The 25,578-nt window shown below is 43.2% G+C and overlaps 1 protein-coding gene across 1 annotated transcript in view; it reads left to right on the forward strand.

Annotated features, from left to right (window-relative positions):
• Positions 1-25,578, forward strand: part of CAMK1D (calcium/calmodulin dependent protein kinase ID) — a 178,760-nt gene that overhangs the window by 32,540 nt on the left and 120,642 nt on the right. The window contains exon 2 of the mRNA XM_009285542.1: positions 15,983-16,114. Coding sequence (XP_009283817.1) covers positions 15,983-16,114 — 132 coding nt within the window. The remainder of the gene's footprint in view (positions 1-15,982; positions 16,115-25,578) is intronic.

Here is a 25,578-nt window from a genome sequence, read left to right on the forward strand (position 1 = left end):
AAGAGTACCAGCTGATTCAGTAATTCCTCATAATGGGGCTGTTTCACACTTTTGCTCATCCCTGTCGCCCTCCCTGCTTCTGCCATATCCTGCAAGCAAGGAGGAGGGTCTCAACAGCATGGAGCATTCAGGGTGTGGCAAACTGCTTTCTTAGTAATCCTTAACACTGGCTATTAAATGGATTTACCATTTATTCCTTGCTGTTTTCTGTCTTTTAACTAGTTCTTTATCCATGCAAGAGGCTTCTCCTATGCCCTAACAGCTCAGGTGCTCAGAGATCCTGCGTCCCACTGAAATCTAAGTAAACTACATCAACGAGATCTCCTCATCTACATACACATTGACCCCTCCAGAGTACTCCCGTACATTTATGAGGCCTGGCTTCCCTTCTCAAAAGCCATATTAGCTTTTCCTCAATCTATCATATTCTTCCAGGTGTTCGGTAATTCTGTCTTTTGCCAGAGGGATGTTCTTCATTATCGATTTACTGACCTGCTGATGTCAGACTTACTAATCTGGAGTTCCCTGTAATTCCTGAATTGTTCCTTTGAATCCTTTTTTAAAAACTGTGTCATGTAAGCTGCCTTCTAATATTTGGGTACCCATAAAGCTTTAAGGGAGAGACTTCAGCCCGTGTTTAGAGCTCCAGTAGTTTCATGCCTAAGTTCCCCTAGAATGGTTGGGTCAGTCCGATCTATAACCCCTTCTACCAACCTTGTAAAGAAGGTTGTGTGTCCAGTGTGAGAAGCTCCCCGAACCTCTCTGCAGTGAGCACGAATGCCAAAAAAGTAATTTTTTTGCTATAGCTATGTGGGTTTGTTCATGCTTCTTCTCTACTTGCCTGCTTCCTCGTCCATCAGCAGTCTGGCACACTTCTGGCTTCTGATATGTGCAAAATAGTCTTTACTGAATTTCCTGCCTGGTGCAACTTGTTCTTCAGATGCTTTTTCCTGCCTTTTGAAGTTTTTATATTTTACCCACTAGAACTTAAAATCCATTTTTGTTTCCTCATTTGGGCACACAACTTGTGATTTTGAGGATGCTATCTTACTTCTCATAGTTTCTTTTGCCCAGCTGCTTGGCCTGCCAGACTTCTCTGCTTCTTGAGTTTCTTTACATGGGGTATATATTTGTTCTGATGTTTTTAAACAGTCTTTATTCCTCCTGCAAGTTTTAATCTTCCTGGTTCTGTTTCCTAGGACCTTCTCACTTCCTGTTTAACAAGTTTCCTCATTTTAATAGTTCTTTCAAAATTAAACATGACACTGAAGATTTAGCACAGTGTAAGAGGTTACACCTCCTGTCCTAAGAATTTTGGTTTTGTCTCATGTATATCCTACTATAGGTCAAGAGTTTCTTGCCATGGAAAGTGAAGGGGAATCCAGTTCTGCAGACTCCTTTAGAGGAGTTTCTAGCACCACTCTCTAGTCCTGGTTTAAAAATCATTCAGTATATTTGTGATTAAAACCCATTATGTGACATGGGAAAGCAGTTGGTTACTTAACATATTTAAAATGTGTTTTACTAGAGAGTTATGGAAAGAAATTATCGAGCAGCAAATGTACAATGAACAAACAAGAACTGCTTTCTCATATAATTTGTACTCAGTGGAGCTCAATTCTACAGGAGACTGAAATTTAAAGTGTAAATGGGTTGAAGAAAATGAATTCTACAGATTAGTAGAGGATAGGTAGCTAAGACATGATCAGTCAATGCAACTGTCACTTGAATAGAGATCCCTTTTCTGGATCACTGACTGTTGGAGGCTAGGGAGATAAGCGGGGTGGGGGAGAGTCTTATGCTGCATGAGCTCCATTTCTTACACTCTTTCTTTGAATAACTGTTAATTGCTATTACTAAAGAGAGGACCCTGGACTGGGGAGACCCTGTTGCTTAACCCTGCTGAGCATTTTTTGCCCTCTTCATGTTTTCCTTTAACCAGGTAAAAAGGATACTTTTTATGAGCAAGCCATGTGAGTTTACATTTCAGGATCCTCAAGTCTCCATTTGCTTGGAGTGAGTTCTCATTCACTTAGAAATCAAAATATTTTAATGGGGAAAGGGCTTTGTTTCAAAGAGAGCATAAAGTTTCTAATCAAATTAGACTCTTACTCATAGCAGAAAGCAAAACGGTTTTCCTCAAGGAACTATCATGTTTTTTCTGCTATTCCAAGAGTTTCACATACATCCTTTTGACCTATCATGTTTTAAAGGACTCAAAACTTATTTCTTAATAGTGAACTTCCCTGTCTGATCACGGTGGGGAGAGACACTGTCCCATTTTGATCTATTCCTAAAATGACCCCAGGGATTGACTTGTGTACTTGCTGTCAGGATTAAGTGTCCAACCCTTCCTCCTCTCCAAGCCCTTTCAATGACAATAAACAGAAGCTCCGCAGGAGGCCAAATTTCTGGAATCTTTCTAGCTTTTTTTTTTTTTTAAATCAACTTTTAACCTGTTTTGAATAGTCTGCAGCCTATCTCTTCTGTGGGCTGATGTACCGACCACAGCACATCTGTACCACACGCAACTTGTGGCAGCTTTTACCAGCTGGACCAGGCTCAGCTTAGCTCTTCAACTCACTGCCAGCGGCCTGCTGCTTGCAGTATTTTTGGGAATTGTCTCATAGATAACCTTTACAGTGCATTGGGAGAGAGATTCCTGCAATCCTGCCTGTTCCTCATTGATTTGCCAGTACTCTCATGCAAACCTTCTGGAGGACTTTCATCTTCTGGGGTGCCTGTCACCTGGGAGGGTAATATGCTGCTTCCTTTTTATTAATGTTTGAAATTATGCAACAGCTTCCAAAGAAACACAGAAGTTATTACTGTCAGATTTGAAGAGCTGTGTTCCCCTCTCCCCACCCTCATGAGGGGTGTTACGGTACCGCTCAGACCTGCCATCCAAGGTCTGGACTGGGTTATCTGGACCCGCATGACAGCTGAGAAGCACAGTGGTGGCGCTTGTCAATGTGTGTGTAGCATGTCAACCTGAGATGGAAATGAGTTCCGAGAAATTTCATTTTTAAAAATAGGTAGGGCGCATGGCAGTCATCTCCTAGGAAACTTGTCATTGTATTATGAGACTATAATGTGCTATGATTACATTTCAGATAAAGGGAATCAGCATTGCTGACAGATTGTTTCTGCTGAAGTTTTCCAACACAGAAGGTCATCCCTATGCAGCAGTTGACTTTGGTTGGTGTTTGTGAGCTAGTTGGGGCATTGAGATAATACCGCCTGTGCTGTTGCTCACTGGAGAATGGGAGGTGGCCTGTGTTTGTCTGGTGTGCTGAAGCCGCAGGCAGTCTGAGTCTATCATGGTTCTGGCGAGTCAGGTGAAGCTCAGTAGCGGCAGCTTGCCTAGGTAGATCTGGAGGTCTCCAGTCTTCATCTCCTTACCAACAGGGTTGGTAAATAGATGAGTGATTGTTTTCTATGAAGACTAAACTGGTTGCTATTAAACCAGGAATCTAAAGCCTTTTATGGACAATATGACAGAGATGTCAATGTCTGTCTCACTGCTGATGGCTGCCACGGACCATCTCAATAACTGATGGCTTCCATGGACCAGACTGAACTCTTTGGGTGGGGAGATCTGTCTTCCTTTCAGATGAAATGCAGGAAACACCAGTGCCTTTTCTCTGCTGTGATTCACTAATGGGCTCAGCTGCTTTGGTGCGGGTCCGCCATGCTGGAGGGACTCCTTCCCTCCTGATGCTGTCTTCTACCATCATATGGGCAAGGCAGCAGAAGGCAGGGATGGTTCCCGTCCTCAGGAGGTGGGTTTGCTGCATGTGTCACTGGCCTTCTCTGCTGTTAAAAGCATGGCATAAACCTAGAGGACCTCTGTTGCTAGGCCCCACGTGCTCCCTGCTTCATCTGAATCAACACTTAGGCTGGGCTTGGTTTGGATGGAAGTTGGTGCAGCTTCTGGTTCCTTACATCTCCTGGGGAATTTTCTTTTGGCTAATCCCAGTATAACTCCATGACATCAAAAATGTTCCTTCAGAGCAGTGTGGAGGTTCATGACAATATGTTTATGGGAGGAATGTTGTGCTGGTGTTGCACCTCTTTTGTGAGTAACCTCAGCAGTCTCAACACAGCACCTTAAACACGGAGCTGTGGAGAAATTCCTCGTCAACTGAAGCTGAAAGGAAGACCCTTTTTGCACTGAGGTTTGAGTGAGAACAGGACTAAGGCTTGCACACATGGACAGTGTGTGGCAATTCTTTTAGCAGAAGTATCTAAGTTTCAGAAGTGCCTGGTAACTTCTGTATACAGTTATACTGGAATAATCTTTGCCAAAATGTTTATTTTCAGGCTTGCCTGTTACTAGGCAAACCAGTTTGCTAAGATTTCTTAATGTACCTCAGACATGAAACCACATGTGGATACATGAGTCAAGAGGTTGGGGATAGGAAAGCAGACACTCTTCTAGTGTTTTAAGAGGTGGCCATTAGAAGTAAGGCTGCAGATGGAGCTCTGGATATCCTGTGGTGGCTTTTCCTACCACAGCTCAGTTCTGAGCTACGAAACAATTTGTATTCCATTGTACTGAATTGTGCCTCTCTATCTTTTTTTTTTTTTTTTATTCTAAGCTACGACGTGGAGTGGGTGAGGATACAAAATACACATCATTTTTAGTCCAAATATTTAAAACAGATATGCAGGACCGGCTGGATGGGTAACAACAGGATGAGAACAAGCCAATTAAGAGTTTCATAGCGTCACAGAAGGGCTCTTACACAATGGGAATTGTTCAGCTGTGCTTGTGAGAGCTCTGAACCCTGTGGCCTCCTCTTTCAGTGGCTGCTTATCACGTTCATGGGGAGTGCTTCCTGACTGGGGGCTGTAGATTGGGTCTAAAGGATTAAACTGGAAAAGGCAGATCCTAGGAGATGTGCCTTGGTTTCGTGGTCTGATTAACTAATCTAAATTTGTCCTTAGAATAGGCAGGAACCGTGCTGTGATCATGGGCGTAGAAGCCTTACAAGTCCTAATCCTACTTCTGTTTTGAATATGTGGTTATTCTGCATACTTGGGTCCTATGAGTTAGGGAGGAGATATGTCTGCCTTAGCCTTCAAAGTGTCCACACTGTGGACATCTTCATCTCTCCCCCTAGGCTCCCTTTGCTCTCAGTGAAGATCAAGAGATGTGTTTAGGGTGTAATTCATCTGACCAATGTTAGATAGTTACCCCAGCACAAGCTGACGGCACTGCTGTATTGGCCATCTCTTGCCCATGCCAGGAGACATGGGGGAATAGCTTAGATGTCAACAATGTCCATGTAGATGTGATCAGAGGAGTTTCATTCTGGATGGTCAGCCTCTGCTTTCTCTTGAAGCGAGACCAGATCCTAACGCTGGAAGTCATCTGACTTAATTGCAGCTGCCTGATGGGCATCTCGGCACTAATGTCTTTGCGTCTCAGATGATCTCTTTGACCAGAGTCAGGCAGCAAATGGAGCAGGGGATTTTTGGTTGACAGGGCTTAAGGATTCCTACAGGGTCATAGTGTGCTGCCCTCAATATATTTGAGGATGGAATGTAATCATCTGTTGGAGATGCTTCTCTGTTGAGTACAAAAGGAATGTGCACTTTTAGATTATGCAAAGTTCCTTGGTTATAAATAATTAAAGTTAAGCAAGAAGAATCGGTCCATGTGGTTCCTGTTCCTCGGGTCCCTCATCTGTAGAATGGGCCATACAGTTCATGAAAGACAGGGTTGGTGTTTGAAAATCACAGGTCAAGTAATACAATTGTTTGCTTATGATCACTGATGAAGACCACCAGAACTGATACTTGGGTTTTGTTCTGTAGATAGATAAATGCCACCCGAAGGAATGAGGTGCTGTGCAGGCTTTTGCAACTTGGATTTGTGAAGGTCCAGACACTTTTAGGCAAAACTCCTGGCTAAATGGGAGTTTCCCATGGTTTAGACACAACTGCAAAGTTATTTGATCTTTAGGCAGTTGCTAGTTCGATCTTAACTAAAGACCTTCTCTTTAGAAGGAACATAGGAATAGTTGCAAGCAAAACTATAGTGTCTGCACTATCTTTGCTTTGCTTTAAAAGATGCAATGTCATCCAGTTGTTCCTTAATTGACCTAGCCTCTTGCAGAGTGCCATGGTGTGCCAGATAATTTCTTAAGTTTCCGTGTAGAGGAAGAAGAAGAAACCTGCTTTTTCAAATTGGTGTAATCTGCTTTATATGGCCAGATAAGATCTCCAGAAATCAGATGTGTTGTAATAGACCCTGCATATATCAGTGTCAGAACAGGGAAACGCTTTGAAAAAAAATTATGGAGATCACTTATGCCTCAAGAAAGGTTTGAGGTCATTATTAGAAAAAGAAAGGTTATTTCCTCGTGAGAATGCTGCCATCAGACAAACCCTGGGAGACAATGAGTTCTTTTTGTCTTATAAGATGAAATTGGAAAAAAAGGTACTTAAACATTCACTTTGGAAAGATAGTGATCATCAGTGGAGAAAATAAACTGCTTAACAGCTCATTTGTGAAGTGTATAATGGAAGGAAGAGCTCAATACAAAAAGCTGTATATTTTGCTTTTGATTCTGGATAGCTTTACTGTGATTGCCACGGAGGATGTGGCATGGATTACACGTAAATGTAATAGGCCTTTAAAGACAATACATCCCTTTCTAACAGGGGTCAGGATTAATCAGAAAGGAGCAAACAGTCCAGGAAAGAAGAGGACTGTAATAACAAACATGACTGGGGATCTGTGCTGGGCTAGCTTCCCTTTTTAGCATCCATGCATCACTGTCTCAGAACAGACTGCATAACATCCTATTAAATTAGCATACTCCAGGCAGCTAAAACAAATTAGTTCATCTCAGAAAGGGAAGAGATTCTGCAGAAACTTTTCTTTTTGGCTTAATTTCTGTGCTTTATGTGATTTATTAATCTTTGAACCTAAGTTTTATGTCACTGAAGCCTATATTCCTTGCTCTGCTCTGCACATAATGGCTTTTTTTGCCTGGGAGTCTCCTTACCCATGTGCTTCGGTGCCTTCACCCCGCTGGTGTATGAGTTGGAGTGCCCCAAGCACTGCAGGATTTCCCATCCACATGGCTGGAAGCCATCCCAGAGGCGCTCTGCTCTCCTGCCTGTGTTGCAACACAGGTCTCAAACTTGGTGTTTCCCTGCTGACCCCCAAAGTGGGTGCTGAGCTAGCTCGTTGGCAGTGGTGGGCAGGGAGAAGTGCTCAGGATGCAAGGGAGCAGTGTGGCATCATTGCTGATGCCTCACAACATCATGTTTGAAGGAAGGGAAGGGAGTTTCTCAGTGACACGGAGTGCTGGTGGTGTGTGCCGTGCCCCATAGTGAACTTGAAATTCATCCTGGTGTCGCAGATGGAGTGAGACTGCACATCCCTTGTAAGGGAGAAGCAACAATACACTTTATTGATAGAAAACAGTGAGTTAACAAAGTTCAATGGTAAATGTGACAGTGGTTTAACAAGATTCGATGGCAAGGTACACGATTATTTACTGCATAGAGGACAGGGTCAGGCAAAAGTGCCAGGGAGACCCTCCCGTTGAGCCGTGAGGTTCAGAAAGGGCCCCCTTGCTTTCTAAACGTCTTCTCAGAGAGGAGTCTAGGTGCGGCTGGATCCAATCCTAGTCCCAGACTTGGTCAACGGTTTATGTCTAAAGGATTATATATGCACAATTAATCCTTTATGTCACTTAGCTACGATTTCAAAGTTTAGCATGCTATTAGTCACTTACTGAGGATCTGTTGCGGCAAGGAATCTCTCAACCTCGAGAAGTAACCTTGAGAGGCATCCCTACAGGCCCTGGGCTGTCCACTATTTATAGAGTAAGATGATTGATTTATAGTCATATTTGCATACCAGCAAGACGTTTGGGTCACTGCTCCAGACAGCCCTTGGCTGCTACATTGCCATCAGTCCCTAAAGTCCAGCATAAGCTGGATGCAGCCATCATGAACCCCACTGGTGGTCATTGCTTACGCAGGGAGGGGGGGAGCACACTGCCACACCTGGAGTAAAGAACTAATTTCAACTACAGAATGGTTTAAATGGTTTCCAGCAATTTTTCCGTGGGTGAAAATGATTGTTGCCCATTAAGGAGCTGGTTGTGTTCCGGTGAAGGTGATCCAGGGAAAGAGGCAGGGGTGTGAAGGAAACCACCTTGACTATATTGTCATGATTTCATGCTTTATAATGTGCAACTTTAAATGGGTGTTTTCTGGCTTCATAGAAGTCTCTCTCCTCTAAGTAGCTTTCCTTTAAGTAGCTGACACGGATTTTCAATCTTAATTCTAGGGGTTTTTGGTGGGTTCTTTTTTGGTTTGGGTTTGGTTTTTTTTTTTTCCTCCTGAGAGTGTAAAATATTGAGTAGCTAAAACAGAAGAAATGATAAGCCTCAAATTGGCATGAAAATTCTTGCAGCTGACTCTGGTGACAAAAACTGTCAAAACACTAAGCTGTTGTTGTAATTGTAGATAATAGTACCCCAAAAAATGGAAGTTAAATCCAAACAAATCCAAACACTTTTGGTGACTACGCAAGATGAAAGCTTTCTGCTGCTCATTCTATTGCAGCGAGTTGCCCTGTAATGGTGGGAGAAAAACAAACTGGTTTATAAGGAGGGGAAAGAAGCAGCTCTACCTGGAGTATGATATCATCAGGTGTCTCTGTTATGGTCATGGCTGTAAGTCCCAGCAGAGATCTGTATATTGATGTGGTTCCTCTCCCCAAAAAATTGTGTTAGAGGGGGAGCAGCAAGGTGGTTGGAAAGATGAAGTCTGGATCTGGGGATGTGCTGCCTGTCCCTGGGCATGGTGATTCCTGGGCTCCTCTCACACTGTGGGGAAGCGGCTGCTCATCAGAAGACCCCAATGGTCTTAATGGACCTTCTAGCTCAGACAAAGGGCTGAGGGTATTGGCATGGGACAATGGCTTAGGGCACAGAGAGACAGGTCAGTGGTCCAGAAAGGACCTCCTTGCTACAGGAACACATAGCAGAGAGTATTTTTGCCCCTTGCCGTTGTTGTTTGGGTGTCCGTCAGGCAACAGCAACAGCATTTTTGGCACAGTTGGAAGTGCTGTTCATCATCTGTAATGTGCAAATAGCAGCCCCAGCCCTGGGCATCAGCAAGCCCCTAGCCCCAGACATCCCCCCATCATGGGGATGGGGGATATCACTGTGGGTGGGGGTCAGGATCAGCCCTGGGGAGGGGAACCAGGGTCAGACACAGCCCAGAGCAGGGCCATGTCTGGTGTTACAGCAGACGCTCACCAGGCCCCAAGGTAGAAAACAGCATTTTCAGTTGTGGCTGAGTGGCTTAGTGGAAGTTAAATGAGTAGTGAGGCTAAAAATACTGGTGTTAATACAGCGATCCTGGTTGTTCTGCTCTTGCCCAGGCGGAGGAAGCATTGCCATAGAAGGGGCTGCAGGGTTGGGACTGTGTGTTTGATGAATGAAAATAGCTAGAAAAAGCATTTGTTCTCTAAAGAATAGATGACTGCAACCAGATTAGGAAGTGTGTTTCTTTCCCCGTAAATTTATATTCAACTCTTGGGAATGTGTAGGGATATTTGACTTCTGTACCACATGTAACAGACCTGAAAGCCTTCTCCTTTGCTCTTGGCTGGGTAAAAACACCCTCCACACTTTGGTTTTGTTAACTTTGCATTCAGACATCGCTGAGCTATTGAAAACTACATTGTAAATTAATTTTCACACAGATGTCGGGACATTCATGGACATGACTTTGGAGTGAAAAACCTTATTTCCAGCCTTAGTTTGGGTTTATGTTGGGATGTGCCTGGAATTTGGGAGAGTGAGGATGTGTGTACAGAAATGACTGAGTAGAAAATCTAATAAAAAAAAAAAAAAGAATGTGACTTGTGCAGAAAAATGGCTTAGTAGAAAAATAGTTTGTAGGACCAGAATCTCCCTGGTATGTTGTCGTGGTTTAACCTCAGCTGGCAACTAAGCACCACACAGCCGCTAGCTCACTCCTCCCCAGCGGGAGGGGGGAGAGAATCAGGAGGGTAAAAGTGAGAAAACTCGTGGGTTGAGATAAAGACAGTTTAATAGGTAAAGCAAAAGCCGTGCACGCAAGCAAAGCAAAACAAGGAATTCATTCACTCCTTCCCATCGGCAGGCAGGTGTTCAGCCATCTCCAGGAAAGCAGGGCTCCATCACGTGTAACGGTGACTTGGGAAGACAAACGCCATCACTCCAAACGTCCCCCCCTTCCTTCTTCTTCCCCCAGCTTTATATACTGAGCATGACGTCATATGGTGTGGGATATCCCTTTGGTCAGTTGGGGTCAGCTGTCCCGGCTGTGCCCCCTCCCAGCTTCTTGTGCACCTCCAGCCTTCTCAGTCGGTAGAGCGTGGGAAGCTGAAAAGCCCTTGACTAGTGTAAGCATTACCTAGCAACAACTAAAACATCGGTGTGTTATCAACTTTGTTCTGGTCCTAAATCCAAAACACAGCACTGTACCAGCTACTAGGAAGGAAATTAACTCTATCCCTGTCGAAACCAGGACATATGTGCTGGTTACACAGAGACTGAGCTCATCCCACAGTTAACTCCTTGAGGTCCATGGGAAAAGTTGTGAAAATGCCAGAGAAGATTTTTTTCTTACATACTTGCCTCTGTTTGTAGCGCAGTTCAAAGTCGCCTTTCTTTGGGGAGTTAAGGAGCAGAATTTGTGTGTGGTTGCTGAAGCCACACTACAGAAATTTTCTTCTTTGATTTGGTTGGTCTTACGTTGATTTGGTTGGTCTCCCATCTCAGTGATCTTCACTGTGGACGTGGTATATTTTTCAAACCATGAGTGTTCACTATTTTTTTCCATGGTTTGGCTGGGGCAAAGTACACACAGAAAGCCAACTGTATCATAATTAAGATCATTAGTTATACACAGCCCGAAGATGTGAAATCTGTTTCCTGACTATGTCTGTTGATTTAGTATGACAGAGCACCTGCTAATGCAGTGGAAAACTGCTCAACATGGAGGTCTCTGCAAATGGAAAAAATTAAGTTTTATCCCTCCATCAACTATTTGTCTTCATTTTGTCAGTATTTTTGTGTCAGCAATTTTTTTTGATGAATAAGAACGGATTTGCTGTCGCAGTATATGTTGTTCATTGTATTTCAGAAATTAAGTGTTCATATTAAATTATAGTTCAAACAGATGAAGGAAAAAAGTTTTGGCCTTTATTTTGCTTTGATCTGCAGGATAGCCTAGCCTTGCAGCCGTTGTTTTCTAACAGAAAATCCAGTCTGTTTGGGTATGAATGCCATTCGTATTCCAATGATAATTTTGAAATCCTAATCTTTAAATCTAGATTAAAGAACATAACTGGATGAGAAATAACTTAAATTAAAACTATAAAAGATTGACATCTCATAGGATGCTGCATGGTCCAGATGTATGCAAAGGGGTAAGGAGTCAGAATGTCTCAACCACCTTCTAGAATTTGCCATTATCTCAGTGTGACATGTCAAGTCATTTAACCTCTGGGTTTTTTTTCTCTTACGTTGTTCCTAATTCATATAAAAATGATCTAGATCATAAAATTATTCCATGCCTTAATTAGAAGTTTGAAAAGAGTCAATCCTCTGGGGTAAATGATAACATGGTCAAAACTTTCAAAAATAGGTTCAGTTGCCACACACGTATTTCAGGAGCTAACTAGGTGGTTTAATTTTGCAGAAGTTTCTTGTTTACCTGTTTCCACCGTTGTCCTACTTCCTCAAAACCGTGATGCTTTTTTATTTGTTTGCTATAATCTCTAGGCAAGACAAGGAAAGCTCCTGAAAGGGTTTGAAGTCCCTCTTCAGAGAGGTGAAGGCTGGATCCCCAGGCCCATTGGAAAGGTTGCGATTACCTATTTCCCAGCTGAAGGGAATGAGACATCCCAACCATTGCAGACACCTTTAAAATCATAACTTTTAATCAATTAACGACTTCTCCCTATTTTTTAAAAATCTGTATTAGAGTGTAAAAATAATTTTTGGACCATATTTTCTGCAGGTAGGAGAATAAAACTCCCCCAAATATTTTCACAGAGTAAACACCTTCCTCAGTATTACACAGAATAAAAAATATTCCTGTTTGCTTGTGTCCGTCACAGAAATTGTGTTTTTCCATGCATGAAATTTCAGATAAAAACTCATAATTCAAAATACAAGATTTACCAAGGGGTTTCTGAATCTCTTTCTGGGTCAGTGCTATGACCATGGAGATACTGGCATATGGGTTGCAAATGGCAGGTCTTGGGAACATCATGTCACTATAGAGACCATGCAGTACCTCCTAGGAGAGGTGGGGTTTTAATCCAGAGCCCTGTCTGAGCTGCAGACGTGTAGCATTCTGGTTTTGCAATATCTCCTGTATCGTATTTTTCCTTTTTATCGTGTGGCACTGCTTGATGATGCTGAAGGGAAGCCATGTCCTTTTGACAAAAAGTCCTGTCACTTTGATGGTGTAAAAGGCAACATTTTCCAAAACCAAACATCTTTATAGAACTTTGTACGCAATTAATTTTTAATCCTCAATAAAGAATTGTAATAAATTCTTAGAGATAAATTGCGTCCTTCATTAATGTCCTGATTTTAAAGGGCACATTAATTCTTTGGGGGGAAAATCTTCTTTAGCAGGCCTGCCAGGTCAGTAGTTCTGGGGAACTTTTTAGAGGAGACGGACAATTTGCTGTAGGATATATTGCTGTTAGCAAGAAAAAGAGCAGCCTTGTCTTTCTGACTTTCTCTCCGGTATTTATCTATTCATGCATAAGTCAAGAAGGGTTCAGTGGGGGCTGGACTGGATCGTTAAGGGTGGATGAATTCAGTTGTGTGTTTGAAATGATGATAATTGCTTGGCCATCTATACACTATTATTTCTGACTCTCCCCTGATTCCAGCAGACTCCAGGAGTGTCTTTGCTGCCTTTTCCTTGTTGATGCTCCCTGCTACCATTTCTTTCTTCTTGTCCTATACCGTTCGTTCCTCTCAGTCGGTGTTTAACTCTTTGATCCCTATCTGCATCTGTTCCCTCCCTTCTCTTTCCTTCCATCGCTTCACTTACTTACCTTTCTTTTATCCATTGCCTTGTTGCTTTTCCCCCTCCCTTGCTCTGTGAACTCAAGGACATATATAGCGCACAGGATAGCGCAGATAGCCTCGCGTCTCCCTCCTGCCTTCCCGGCAGATCCACCCCAGCACTCCCCCCTCATTGCCCAGGGGCTCTTCCCAGCACCAGCAATTTCATGCCATGGCCTCATATAAAACTCGATGTAAAAAAACGCCCTGTCAGTGCCAAGGGTTGACATGTGAGCGAATGCTTTAGCTGAGGTTTGGCTCATTTAATGCTTTAATGAGAAAGGTTATTAAGGAGATATGGAATTGGTTTTTATGAGTATCTTAGAGCTCCCCAAAAAATTCTGTGAATTTACATTCACAGAAGCTGTTTCCAACGATTGAACCCCATGGCTGTCCTGGTAAGTGGAGAAAGAAATCCAGCAAAAATGGTGAAGCCAGCTGAAATAGTGGCATTTCCCAAAGCTGGCTTTATTGTGTAGAGGGATATAAGGGGACTTCCTTTATTTTGTTGTCTGAGAACAGCAATGAAATCCAGATCGGGATGGGAGCTCTCTGTGTTTTTATAGTATCACAAACATTGGGAGAGTCGTGTGATCAGTGAACGACTGGTATGAATATGTTGCTTTTAACAGCATTTAACTGAGGGCAAAAAGCTTGTTCAAGACACAGCTGGAGTGAAGTGCAGTGTTGAAAGCTTAAGCAGATGGGACTTAAGGGGTTCATGAAATATAGCTGGGAGCAGTCCTGTGAGTTTCTGAGCACTCTGGTCTGCAACCAAAGCTGATAAGCACTGAGAGGTCTTAGGGCTTTCCAGTAAAAGGATTTTATTGCAGTTCTGGTCTGGCTGTCCCAAGCATGAGGGTCAGGGTGAAAACCCCATTTGGTGAATCGAATGTCTAGGACTGTTGATAATAGGAAAGCGAAGAATAGGTCTTTAAAAACACTTTGGGTGGCTTGATTTCTTTATTGCGCAAGCCATTAGGACCAATTATGTGGACTCTAAATTGGAGCCCGTGATGCTCTGGTGTGCCGTGGTAGATTATACACACAGCAGAAAACAGTGAATCGTTCCTGTACTTAGTAGAGTGGCGTAAATGTGGTCAGAGTCTGGACCACTGTCCAAACTGAGGCAAAACATTCCTGGTTCAGAGGGTCACTACCACGTGTAGATAGGCTGTCAAACATCTGCCCTAACAGTTTGCAAAAGTCTCTTTTAATCTGTTGCTAAACTTCCCGTCACCATTTTCCTATTGCTGCTGGCTACAAAAGCCTTTCTGGGTAAACAGGTGCTTTCTTTCCAAAGCAGCAGCCTCTTCCTTTTGCTTATCCACTTATCCACTGGCTTAATGATTCATTCGGTCATTTCGCAACTCAGGAACCGTTGGTGAGGTCACAGCCGCTTGGTTGTGTCATCAAAGTGCGTGACTTAAAAAGGAAGAGCTTGGCTAGGAAAGAAAATGCTTCTGTTTATCCACAAACATCTAGACAAGCAGCAGTTGTGGGGAATGAAAGTCAGAGAAAGTTGGTGGTAGCCAAATGAGGCTGTGATCAAACATTAACATTTTAAGAGCGGGCTGGAGCATGGTTGGGTTTGCTCAGCCTGCTGCCGAGTTCTTTTCACAGAGAGCTATGTAGAAGAGCAGAATAATCTACTGATGAGGGGGAAAAAAAATGAAGGAAAGTGTCCTGCCTCTTTTTATTTTGTATAAATAAAATATGATCCTTCAGCTGGTGAATCCTTCAGTTGTGATCTGGTTAGACAAGTCCTTGGCTCTGATGTCTGTTGGACAAAGCGGGTGCTTCAGGAGGAGGTTTTGGTGAATATGAGCAAAGATTTGCTGTTCCTCATCAGGCCAATGCTCTTTCTTGCCCAGTACCTTGTTGCTAAATCAGTAACGAGCACTGGAACATGAGCGGCCCCAGTGTGCCAGAGCAAGGGTCCATCCAGACCAGCAGTGCCTGAATGATGCTCAAATGCTCAGAAAACAGTGTGAGAATAGAAGAAAAGTGTATATAGCACTGACTGTAACATTTTCCTGGCTTCTCCCCAGTAAGGTCCAGATGCTTTGGAGGAAGCGATGAGAGTGCAAGAAGTAATACACTGTTACGGAATAACCTAATGAAGGAGAGGCACTGCCCGCTCTTGGCAATTAGTTACTGGCTGCTGTGATGAAGTTTCTTTATTTGTGTAATCCTCTCTGGGGTAACTGTAGGGGGGCTGCTATTAAGTCCAGCGTTTGGACTTGTGATTTAATCCGATTCTTTGGCTTTAGCGGTTACACACACAGCAGTTTGTGTTGTGGAATAACTCTGTGTACATAGAGAAATTCTGACGCTGCTTCCCCGTCTGAGTCAGGGTTGAGCCAATGGAGAGGAGATGCTCTGGGCTGCCAGGGAGGACCAGAGCGGAGGCCCTGACCTCTTGTGGTCACTGAGGAACCGGGAGCGCTCTTGGCACTGGTGCATCATTTAGTCCTAGGGACTTTGTACTGCTATGTGAATTAAACATCCTAAAACTTCGGGAAGGGGAAAAGTACATCATCCATCAAATCAGCAGCCGGGCAACAGTCCATGCCCCTGTGTGTGGAAATGGTACTTTCTGACTTTCAAGCTTTGCTCATACCTCTGCTGGACTATGGTTCTTTATTAAAATTGTTGTATTTGGTAAGCCTTTAATGTATTGTGACTGTGAATGTCTGCGTAGGTTTGTAAAGGCAAAGAAAGATGCTCATAATGCTGTTGCTGTGATTAACAAGAGCAGCTATCAAAAGACACTAGAAGAAACAGATTTGGTGGTTATGTTTCAGTTAACAGCTGCCAAAGAAAAGGCACCACTTAAAACCGGGGTTTTTCTTTTCTTCTTTCAGGGGTGCGTTCTCCGAAGTTGTTTTGGCTGAAGAGAGAGCGAGTGGGAAACTCTTTGCGGTCAAGTGCATTCCCAAGAAGGCACTGAAGGGAAAGGAAAGCAGCATAGAGAATGAAATTGCAGTTCTGAGAAAGTAGGTATCAGACCTTCATTTCTGCTTCTTCGCTTCAATTAGACTCCTGCTTTTAAGGAGCAGGAACAGTGATTGACAAGTGTGACTGACAGGTTGTTCAGCGCATCACAGGCAGACAAGGTCACCTGAGTTTAAATGATGCTTAAATCATTTTGAGAAATGCTGTGGTTTTCTTTTTTATTAATACAGCCAGATGACTGCAAAGTGGGAAACGAGTGGAGTTAGGCTGGAGTAAAGCCTATGATGCTTTAAAAAGACCTTATCCACTAATAATGTCAGCAGTTGGGTCATTGGCTTTGAGGAGAGCAGGACCAGGCTTATTATTTCCAAGTGCTTAAAACAGTCTCTATACTAATTGCTCTAAAACTATGGCATGCTATGGATTGTTATAGGAGGTGGTGGTAACCTGTACCACGGAGACTGCCACTTCTGGAAGTGACTTTGGGGGGCACTTCTATTTTATCAGGGTTGTCCACAGTGTGTATTTTTTCCTGACCGTGGCTGGAATACATGGATAAGAAAAAGTCAGCTCACGACTGCTGTGAATTCAGTGTAGTCCTTAGAGGCTTGATCCTTACCTCTTCCTCATCTTATGCCCTGAAGGTGGGATTCATCTCACCTGACTGGAGACACTTGGATCTGAACTCGTCACCCTTGACTTTCTTTCTAGGAAATGGAAAGAGATTGGTCACTTTAGGATTGGTCCATGTAACTTGTTTTAAACTTCTTACAGTCTTGTTGAATTAAAGGTAGTACAATTATATAGAAGTCTACGTCAGGCTGGGGCACTCTGATTCCTGCTGCACTGCTGTCCCCAGTGGGACTTCTTGCCCCAGCTCTTGGTCATGTAGAAGCTGACAGCTGATCATCTGGGCACCATGTGACAAAACTGATCCTAAATCTTTAAAACTAACTAGATACTTCTGAACTAAATTCTCAGACAGCCTAAGTCAAAGGAGCAGGTTCAAGGGCAAACTCAGCCATCTCAGTAGGCAGAGGGGATCCTTTTCAGTGGAGGGACATAAGTGGGGCTCCAAACAGCTACAAGCATTTGCAGCTGCCTTCCCATTGCTGGACCCATATCAGGTCAGTACAATGTAAACCCGGTGATAAATGCAGCATGTTGGCTTGCTGTGTAGTGTTATTGAGAACCTGTCATAAACCTCAACCATTGCCATCTCCATAACCAGGTAATAATGGCCAATAACTGGCAGCTTGAAACAGTCTTTGTCTATATGGGTTTGTCCCCTGATACTCATGTGTACGTATAAGAACGGCAATATTGGCATGCAGTAAGGACTGCCTTGCATCAGCCTTGACCCTAAGCTAGTACAGCAGAGAAATCATTGCGGTTATTTCTTGCTCTGTGTTGTGAAACGTTTCTGTTCTCTACAAACAATTTCCCGAGAAACCAGGAGGCAGGACCCAGGCTGTGCTATTCCAGCTGCAAGGGCAGGAGAGTGAGTGGGTGGAAAATTCCTTAATTTCATACAATTAGATCTACTCGGTCTCTTGTCCTTATGCACATTAGGACCTTAAGAGAGATTTTTCCTTTTTATCTCCTGATATCTTCTACTTAGCTGTTGCTAATACAAACTTTGCTTGTCATTGTATGTATTCTGAAAATAGACATCTTTGCTAGCAGACACAGTATTGAATTTGTATGTGGCACCAAGGAAACGCTTAGAAAATAACAAACTGGATCGGCCTACAGTTGAGGAGGGGGGATATCAACCTGTTTCTCTGTTCAATGAATTCTCTGCTTCAAAAGCTGTCAGTAGTTTTGAGGGAGGTGAAGTGGATCCCGAGCAGCTGTTGCTAAGCTCCAAAGGTATCTAAGTGTCCTGCTTTTGTTTCTGGTAGCTTAATAGTGAGTGCGGATGACTAGTTTGTGTGTTGTCTAATTAATGGGTAGGATGCCAGAGCCCTGGGCTGCTCTACATGGCTGTGAGGTCCCGCAACCTCAACAAGCCATGCACCAAACTGCCGCTTCTGAAGGGGATGTGCACAGAGGATGCCTGGCAGGAGGAATTGGTCCCTGTTCCCTGAGAGGAAGGTGTAGAGCCACAGAGGATGGATGCAAAGCAAATATAAATATACACATGCGTTGATCCTGGTCTCCCTTTCTGGTTTTGCATTATGCCTTTGGGGAGTGCTTAAACTCCAATGGGATAAAAGTCCCAAAGGACACTCTGCCCAGCTGAAATGCAAGCAAACTCCTTGTGATCCTCTAGAGAAGGATCTCTTGTCAGTCTGACACTCGACTTTCTCCTCCTGTATTCAATCATTAGTTTTTTGTTTTCCTGCTGATGAGGTATTTGCTTTCTGGCAGACATCTGTGAAGTACAACACTTCTTGAGTTCTCCTGGTTGTCTGTTAAACTGGGGTCTCTACTGTGGAGTCTGAATATCCTCCCTGCAGCCTCTGCCAGCTCTCAGATGAGCTGCTCATACCCCTGTGTGTAGTGAGCAGGTTTTTAGGGACAGACGGGAATTGTGCTGGCCGTGTCCAGAACTGGTACACACACTTTGTACCTTCAGGCTGCCCTGGAGGAGGTTTGTCCCCCTGTCCATCCTGCCAAATCATCCAGATCTGGCAGAATCAATATGGAAAAAGGTTTGGATGATGTCATGTGTTGAAGTCGTATTTTAAAAAACATTCTTTAAATTTGGGATTAAAAGTCTGTGCATGGAGTACTATAGAAAGTAGAACCTTGTGGTGAAAGCATCATTCCAATGACCAAAACCCTTGGGTCCCCTCTCACTTCTGCTGCTGACTTCCTGTGTGACCTTAAGTATCTTCTGTCTCAATATTTGTTGTCTGCGAAACAGCCTTTATTCAAAAGACTTTCGAATAAAAAGTTTTACCTGCAGTTCTTTTTGCAGTCCTTTCTTGTGTCAGCAGATCCAGGAGAGCGGGTCCAAGAAGGGAGGTTTCTGGGCTGGGCTTTTAGTGTGAAACGATTGCAGCACCCTGTCAGTCCTTCTGCGTGTCTCAGCCAAAAAGCTGTTGGAAGTATTAATCAAATGTTCTGTGCTGGGGAAGGTCAGCAGTCCCCATGTGAAGTACATGGAAGGTAGGAGATTTTTATCTCTCTCTCTGCGGGCTTGGACGCTCTTGCTGCCAAAACAAAATGACACATTTTAGAAGCGATGTTCTGCTAACAGAAGAGCGAGCTGCCAGCCAACTGATCTGCATGTTTGTGTGAGTGCCAGAGTGAATCATGCATACTCCAGCATTTTATTTTTCCAGCCATGGCCAACAAATCTGTTCTTAAAAAAGAAAAAAGGCGGAAGAGCCGTTAAGTCAATATTTACGCCTAGCAACCTTAACAGGGTTCTTCCAATATGGACTCTTTTGTGTCCTGTGGAAATCCATGGCAACATTCCCTGAAGACTCGGATGGGTGGGGACGGAGTGGGAAGGAGCTCGCTGTCGAGTGCAGTGCTGGGAGAGACTAACTCTGCAGTTAATCCAGGAGCCTGAGCCCGACAAAGCGTTTAAGTATGTGCCTAATTTTAGACAGTAATTCGTACCAGTGAAATCAGTGAGTAGGTTGAGCTCACCTTGCTGGACGCAGGCCTAAAGGGATGCTTCAGAGCAGGGTGAAAGTCACCTGTGTTTGGTACCGCATCAGGAGGGGAGTTTTCTTAATGTCTTCGATTAGTGCCCGGATGATGCGCTGGTGCACAAGGATTGCTGTTTCTTCTAATTGTGTGCTGGCTGCCTGGAGCTAGACACAGGGCAAAATAGTACATCTCATCACAACATCAGGTGAGAAGCTGGCCTGCATAATTTTTAGGCTTTCAAATTTATTTCTTTTGCAAAGGAAAGCGTGCTATGGTTTAGACACTGTTTGAGGAAAACTGGATCTCAAAGACAGGACTATCACAGCTCTATTAACTAACTGGCTGTGGGGACCGACAGCACATGGTCGCCTTCGCGTGACACAAACTTTTCCTGACCTGAGGTGTTGGGAGTTTCATAACCTGCTCTGAAAGCAACTGTTTTCTGGTTTTGAGCAGAAAGGTAAATACAATCCTTTCCACTGTTTGCTGTAGAACAGAGGAAATTTCTTCCACTTATGGTGATTGTGCAGGTGTGAACATGCTGAAAGATGAATCATCTGTTAGACGGGTTCCTGAAGGCAGTAGGTGGTGCAAAGAGTTGGACTGCAGAGAAGCACCAGTCTGAGGTTCTAGTTAAATAGAAAAAAACCCCCAACCTTGTAAGAGTCAGACAGTGAAAAATATGCCTGACTTTTTTTTTTTTCCCTTGGCTACACCACTATTTATCACAAGAAACTTTCTAGCTGCCTGGGTAATACCCGCACAATCATACAGATCCAGTGCTGAGTCAGAGCAAAGCAAGGGGAGGAACAATAAACTGTGTGTAGCCTTGCACCCAGGTGTATTGATTACTTAATAGCAGTAATGTGCACAAATAAGTGTCTTGTTAAGCAAATACTGTTTAGCTAGCAAATCATACTCTGCTTTAGCTAGTTTCTGCTGAACAGGGATTTTAAAAATAATTTCTAAACTATTTAGGTATCTCCTACTCTCACCCCCTCCTCTTTACTCTCCTAGATCCTCTGGGAGAGGCACCATTAAATTCCTTATTAGAAATCAGAGCCATGCCTAATTGCAGACTGAAGCCATTTTTCTGTTAAACAGCATGATCCAACTGTTTCTAGCAGGTCAGCTAAAATTCTGCCGGTGCCCTCCATTCCCCTTTCCTCAGAAGATGGGGGGACTGGGTGTTCAGGCAGTGATTCATGCCCAGGCGGCTACCTCTCTCCTTATATGCCTGCACCTACAGCCAGGAGCTGCTGCTATAAGAAGGAGCAAGGAGAGGAGTGGGGAGGCATTCTCCTGCAAAGTCTGGGAGGTCAAGTCTGTACCCATCTCAAAACTAAACAAAAAACAGCAATGAAAAGTTTTCCTGCAGTGGGTGAAAGTGTGGGTGTTCCTGCTCTCCCATAAATCAGAGGATGGTCAAAGGGGCCACTTGCCCCATCCCAAGAGACAGCGCCATTCCTGACATTAAAGAGGACACCCTTGATAAGAAATGTGGAAAAATCACCCCTTCTCAAGATTTACGTGAAGACTGAAACGGTAATTTAAAATATTGTACCTTTTTGCTCCTTTTCAGTCACCCACTGACAAACTCCCCCTAAAACCTCTCTGTCCCAGATTCTTGTCTCTGTAAGGGCTTATCCCTCCGGGACTAACCCAATAGCCTCTAGGAAGATGAAACCAAATTTAGTTTTGAAACCCATTAGTTACATCTTATTAAACTCTTCTGTGCAATTTAACTGAGAATCAAAGGCTACATTAATTCTGAATAAAATTGGCCATGCAGAAGTTTAATGTGCCCTAACATAAATTCGGGCATTTAATTAATTCAGATAAACGTTCCTGAGTGACTTTGTGGGGCAGACCCATCTATTCAAGCCATGGTTGTCTCTGGGTCAAAAAATACAGCCCTTGCAGGCCTGGATGGTCCCATACTCCAGTTTCCCAGTACAGAGGCTCTGCTGGTGCCCCCTAATTCTCTCCTATGGTAATTATTTTTCTTGCGAGGTCACACAAATGGAGTACAGGGCCAGCTGAATTGAAGAGGAGACACTCTTATCCTGTGTTGATAAGTGCTAACATAAAAGTGATGGTAATTAGATTGTGTAGCTGGTGTACAAAAAGCTGTGGGATTGGGGTTTAAGGGGTTAAGGACTAATTACCTCTCTACGCCCCAGCAGTAAGAGCTCTTTTTCCTGTAAAGAAATGAATGGGATGGTTAGGAAAGGAAAAAATAAAAAAGCACTTGGCGTCTCTGTCTGTCAGGTAACATTATTTCTCTGAAGCTTTGCTTACCCTATAGACAAAACAGGCTTGCTGCTTTTTTTTTTTTCCTTTTTTTTCCCCTCTGTGAATAATGGTGAGAAGATAGGCTGCCTCAGCAAGAATTGAAGAGACAGCTGGTTGTTATATTAAGTAATCACTTTCAGAGAAAGCTTTTATGTAGATTTACTTGTTAAAACCTGGCTTGCTCAAGCCGTTGCGGTTGTGCTGGGGTGACAGAAGGCTGACTCTACCCTCCCCGCATGGCCGTGCTCAAAGCTCTGCCAACTGCAAATCCAGGGCACCCTGAAAGCTGGCTCCCCGCAGGGCCCCAAGGGTGGCTCGGGGTGCCCAGGCGTGCGGCTACCGGTTAGGGGGTGATACCCAGTGGTACTAATAATTATGTTGATGTCAGTGGTGGAAGAGTAGGGCCCCTCTAAGAACATAGTTGTTGGCATCTCGCATGGACAGACTTCATCATTGCCCCCATGCATCTGCTGGGCTGACCTGGGTGCCTGGTGCCCACCCTTGGAGCCACCCTTACTGCTGGGCACTACTGCAGGCATCCCTGCTAGGGAGGCAGGTTAGGCGTGGACAGGAGCCAGGATCTACAAAACGCTGCAGGGTAGGGGGACAGTTGGGCATGCCTGGAGGCTGACATCAGCTTTAGACCATGAGCTCATCTCCTGAATCAAGGAGATGCAGACTGGATGAATTGCCCTTCTCGGGTTTCAGGCAAAAGTGAATCTGACCCTGTATATGTGGGTATGGCACAGGACAGCTCTGCCTTGGCACTAGTAGTTGACTTCTTGTTAAGCAACTCGTTTTGCTGCAAAGAATTCATGCGAGTGAAAAAAATGTGAAACCTGAAACAAAGCTGACACCATTTTTGATGACTGAGATGCTGGAAACTTTGCAGGGGAAGACTTTGCAGCCAGGACTGCCTGGATTGTATTTCATGCTAGATTAGATGTAAGCAGATGTAGGGAAGCAGATCAAGGCATCTTAAAAATCCTAAAATACATTAAATGAGAGAGAAAAATCCCCTCTGAAATAGTAAACACAAACAAAATCCCTTGAATCTTCTCTGGTCTTACACAGTTTCATTTATATGCAGTGTGCTCCGTAATAGCTTTACCAATGGCGTGTGGCATTTCTGTGTTTCAGCCTGCCTTTGTGCTGTGCGTACGCAGACGGTTGTGTTCCCTCAAGTAGGTTATAGTGTGATAAGTCACTTCACTGTAATCGCTGGGTGACAATGCAGCTGTCCTGTCTTCTGGGTGGTGACTGTTTACCAAATCTCCCTTGCATAACTGTTCTTCCTCAAGGTCACCCCATACCATGAGTCAACTCAAAAAATGGCCTATCCGTGCTGGGAGAAGGGCGCAGGTCAGCGGGATGAAAGTACGTCGTCGTTCAGAACCCTGGCTTGGAAAATAATTCAGTGCGTTATGGAGGAAACAGCTGCTTTCTGAAATAGTTGCTCTAAGATGCTTTCAAATTAGCAGAGTGGATTTTTCAGCCTTAGCTGGAGTCTGCTTCTGCGCCAGATGTGTGTTTTATGTGGACCCCATCCTGTGCATGGCTGGAAAAACAAAGGCAGGGTCCTTTCAGAGCTCCTAGCTGAAGAATGAGAATATGGATGCAGGGAAAGTGTTTTCACAAGTGCTTGCAGTCCAGATCTTCAAGGATGTGTTGGTGCCTAAAAGCTGCTGAAGATGTAGTCCTAGGTGGCTTCGTTAGGCAAAATACTTCCTCTTCTGTTTTTTCTCACAAGATTCTTCACAGGTAATCTGAAATATTTTCTACAAAACTAAGTTGTGTTTTTTTTCCATGAAAGTAATTTCTTCATTTGGAAAAAGTATAAAAGGCTGTTTAAAGGTCTCATGGCATTAGCAAAGTGAAGATGTCCTTGTCAAAATACTATCGACATACTGCATTTTGCCTGTGTTCTCTAACTTAATCTTGAAATATTAACTGGAGGAATTCAATGTTTTGTATTAAGTTATTGTGATGTACTGTTGGGAGCTGGTTAGTTTCTAACCATAAGATCACCATATTTTGATGACTGGTAAGTTATTTAAATGCACAGTCCATGCACGTCAATGGATATTCTTTTATCTTACTTTCATGCTATTAAAATCCATGGCATTAACTCATAAAACACTGGAGTATCTGAGTGGTGAATTAGAGCTATAATTCATGAAGCACAGCATAGAGGAAAACAAGTAAATGCAAGGTAGGATTCATCTGGCCAGCTGGAAGCATCCTCAAGGTACACAGCTGCATCTGAGCTCAAATCTCACTTGCTGTGGAAATCATCAAATATGCATTTGTAAGTGGATCAGAATGTACAGGGAGGAGAAACAAGTATTCAAAAAATGTCAGTTCAGGAAGGTAGAAACACAAACCTTATCAGAAATGACAGTTTTTGTGAGCTCACCTTGTCCAAAGCAGTTGTTTGCTCTTAGCTGCATGTGAAAATGCTTTATGAATACAAGTTGATGTATTTTCGGCCTCTATTATATGAAATTAGACCAGTAATGTTATCGGTGGGCCAGTTTTTGTGATGTGTGATCCCAGTGTGAATTTAAAACAACTCCGTTGGCAACTTCTACCTCCTGTTTTCATTTATAGAAGATGAATCACAATTACATGTTGTGCCTCTTTTAAGGTCATGATTCTAGGTGTCTTGAACCAGAGTTTGGCAGAGGGGGGCTGGCTCCGACCATAGGAAAATGGGGAAATATTTGCACTCCATCCCACTTTCAATTGCACGAGGTTAAACCTAACAGCAACCTCTGTGTTTGCAATATATCCAATATCTCTTGAATTGACAGCTGCATAAATTAATTGGTATTTGCCAACTAAGTCTGCAGTTGTCATCTGTAATATATGTTGATTCACTTTTATAATGCTTACCCATACAACGCTTTGTTTGTGCACAGTAGGAGTTTCGAAGAAAAAAAAAAAAATAAAAAAAACTTTCAATTGCACGAGGTTAAACCTAACAGCAACCTCTGTGTTTGCAATATATCCAATATCTCTTGAATTGACAGCTGCATAAATTAATTGGTATTTGCCAACTAAGTCTGCAGTTGTCATCTGTAATATATGTTGATTCACTTTTATAATGCTTACCCATACAACGCTTTGTTTGTGCACAGTAGGAGTTTCGAAGAAAAAAAAAAAAGTAAAAAAAAAATAAATCTGTAGGTACGGACTTTGTCTTTTAATAAATAAAGAAATACAAGACACTCATTTAGTCTGTCGGCTGCCCTAGTGCTCAGTTTGACCAAGGAAATGGTGCTGACAATTTTTTTCCAAATTAAACATTGATTTAAAAAAAAAAAAAAATTCTAATTTTTAAATTGTGCCTTATATTCACAAGGTATTGGTTTAATCAGAATAGATCGTTTCTAGTCTGAATTAAGAGTGGCCGTACTAGGGATTTGTGCTTCTGCAACTATAGGACTTTAAACCTATTAATCAAATCAGTTTTCAAAGTAAAGCCTAATATTTTCCTTGATTGCATCCATGTTTCTATGTCTGGCTATCAGAGACATCTGATACATTGCCCAGTTCTTAAACTTCTGTAAGTGCAGAAATCTCTGGGTTAGTTTTAATA

This window comes from Aptenodytes forsteri, unplaced genomic scaffold (assembly GCF_000699145.1).
Source record: "Aptenodytes forsteri isolate BGI_AS27 unplaced genomic scaffold, ASM69914v1 Scaffold87, whole genome shotgun sequence".
Taxonomy (NCBI): Eukaryota; Metazoa; Chordata; class Aves; order Sphenisciformes; family Spheniscidae; genus Aptenodytes; species Aptenodytes forsteri.